The following is a 2,417-nucleotide window of genomic DNA, read 5'->3' as shown; positions in this document are numbered from 1 at the left end:
TTTCCCCCTCCCTAATCATGGGGCCAGGGGCATCCTCTTTCTTCCCCAGTATCCTTGGGCCATCTCGGGGCCAGGCACTGGTCTAGGTTTGAACAATCCTCTCTGCTCCTGTCCGCGTTTTCTACGGTGCCTGAGAAGCCGTCCACCCTCAGTATTCCTTAGTGGCCCACGATGTCTTGCCAAGAGTCACTGGAAAGATACCACTGTCCTGTTTATTTTTACAGTTGCTAATTGCTTGTATGTTCATCATCATCTAATTTTTTTTTTGATTAAAGTTCATTTTCACAAACTAACCCTCTTGTTTTTGTTTGTTTGTTTTTTCCCTTCTCTTTTCTTCTCCGGTTTCCCTTCTCGTTATGGTAGACTGATCCTTGGTTATCATTGCAGAACTATGGCGGCGGAATGAGACCTCCACCCAACTCTTTAGGCCCTGGCATGCCTGGAATTAACATGTAAGGCAAATCCTTGATACTATAACTTGTGCTTGTGGCTCTGACTCTCGCGGTGGGATGCGCTATGGAATCCCACTTCTACATTGTTGTTATGCTGCACCCAGTCTCATGTATATCAAAAGCTTATTTTTTTTCTCTTTTCAACTTAATTCTAGGGGCCCAGGTGCTGGAAGACCATGGCCCAATCCCAGCAGTGCTAATTCAGTAAGTTTGTCTCTATCTACATTGGCCTAGAGCAGTAGTGCTCACCTGTGGAGCTGCGTCATCTGCCTACAGGGCTGCCCACAGATCCAGAAAGTTGATGGCTGCTCCCTTGCTCCCAAATTTCCAGACCCATGGGGAGCTTAGCATGATGATGTTGCCCTGCTTACCAGATCACCAGTCCACGGTGGCGCTGGCGCGTAGGGTCACTCTGTGGCTGAATCTGGTGTGTGGGGTTGGGCCAGGGGACAGCCAGATCTGGCGTGTGGGATTGGGCTGGTGTGCGGCCAGATGTGGCACGCTAGATGGGTCATGCGGGGGGGGTCAGGCTGATGTGCTGCCGAGTCCAATGAATGGGATCAGGTCAGTGCATGGAATTACATCTGCATGTGGGATCTGGCCTATGGACCAGCCCCATGCCATGCATCTGGCCCACAAACCCAGAAGGTTGAGAGCACCACTGGCTTAGAGCACCCTATAAAATGTGGCTTCCTTTCTGTATCTTTGTCTAAACTCTACTCTTGCTCAACCTCTTTCCTAAAAGCCTCCTCCTAAGAACTTAGCTAGTCTACAGGTATTGCATGGAAGTGGCTGGATGCTGAAACCTGGACAGTTAGGGTTACAGTGGGTTCGAACAGGGACGAGCGCCGAAGGCATCATGCAGCACCCTTCATGCCATACAGTGCTTCCTATCATGGGTGTGTCAGCCAACGAATCCAGCTAAGGAGATAATACTAGGTTACATGCCACTTCCATTCACCTGACCACTGCTGCAGCATGTCTACAGTTCAACTCTGTCCTGGTTGTAATCCATTCCTTAGCTGGCTTTCCAGCCAGTGTCTTTGTGATTCAGGGAAGGGGTATGAGGATTTGCAACACTTCGCCCACGTGAGGGAGGGACCTGGGGGAATAGCACAGAGAGAAGGAGGGAGGCAGCATCTTCCTGCAAGCGCCTGGTCATCTGGGAACTCCAGATGTTGGACATAGCACAGAACGCCCACAGCCTTGCTCTCATATCATTAATTTTCTTTGTCTCTTGTATGCTACCGATCATAAGGTTTAGGGGGGCGACTGGGTAAGCAAACGATTGCGTGGCAGCACATTAAGTGTATCATGGGCATCTATAAGCTGCTGGAATTCAGTTTAATTTGTGCTTCTGTTTGATGAAAATGGGGCGTGGGCACAAGAGATCAAGGTGTGTGGCTGACAGTGCTTTGGGGAGACGCTGTATTTTAGATACTCACCTCTGTCCTATGATCTGTGTTTAGATTCCATACTCCTCTTCATCGCCTGGTACATATGTGGTAAGTTCACTGATTTACTTGTCCGATTTAAATCATGAGCATCAAATCTCTTCACACCCACATGAGTTGATTGACTTAACCAGCCCGGAGTGAGCTAGATTCCCTTACGAAGCTGCCCCCTTTTATCCCCGGGTTGATGGGGAATTTTGAGCAGATTCAGGAATCGCGAAATGCGAGACCTTCCTTGGGGTGCGGAGGAGGGGAGAAGCAATGTGCTTTCAGTTGCCAGAACAATGTCCTTCTCCCACGAGGCGCATGAGGTTTTAAAGTGCTGCCCTACGTGTTGTGGCAAATACGTTCTCATACCCGCACACATACCCTCCCCGTGAGCGCTTGCCAGTTCGGAAAGACAAAAAAGTCCTGATTTTTCTCGAGGCTTAAATAAAGAATTGTACCTTGGCTACGAGAGTGCATCAAAGGTTTTAGCAGGAGATTAATGCTTGGCTGAATACCAAGGTGA

The 2,417-nt window shown here is 49.0% G+C and overlaps 1 protein-coding gene across 1 annotated transcript in view; it reads left to right on the top strand.

Annotated features, from left to right (window-relative positions):
- Nucleotides 1-2,417, top strand: part of SSBP3 (single stranded DNA binding protein 3) — a 133,453-nt gene that overhangs the window by 120,474 nt on the left and 10,562 nt on the right. The window contains exons 9-11 of the mRNA XM_025206654.1: nucleotides 364-452; nucleotides 608-656; nucleotides 1,922-1,957. Of these exons, the coding sequence (XP_025062439.1) occupies nucleotides 364-452; nucleotides 608-656; nucleotides 1,922-1,957 (174 nt within the window). The remainder of the gene's footprint in view (nucleotides 1-363; nucleotides 453-607; nucleotides 657-1,921; nucleotides 1,958-2,417) is intronic.

This window comes from Alligator sinensis, unplaced genomic scaffold (genome assembly GCF_000455745.1).
Source record: "Alligator sinensis unplaced genomic scaffold, ASM45574v1 scaffold172_1, whole genome shotgun sequence".
Lineage (NCBI taxonomy): Eukaryota > Metazoa > Chordata > Crocodylia > Alligatoridae > Alligator > Alligator sinensis.
Note: the sequence above shows the minus strand (reverse complement) of the source record. Positions and strands in the feature narration are given on the sequence as shown.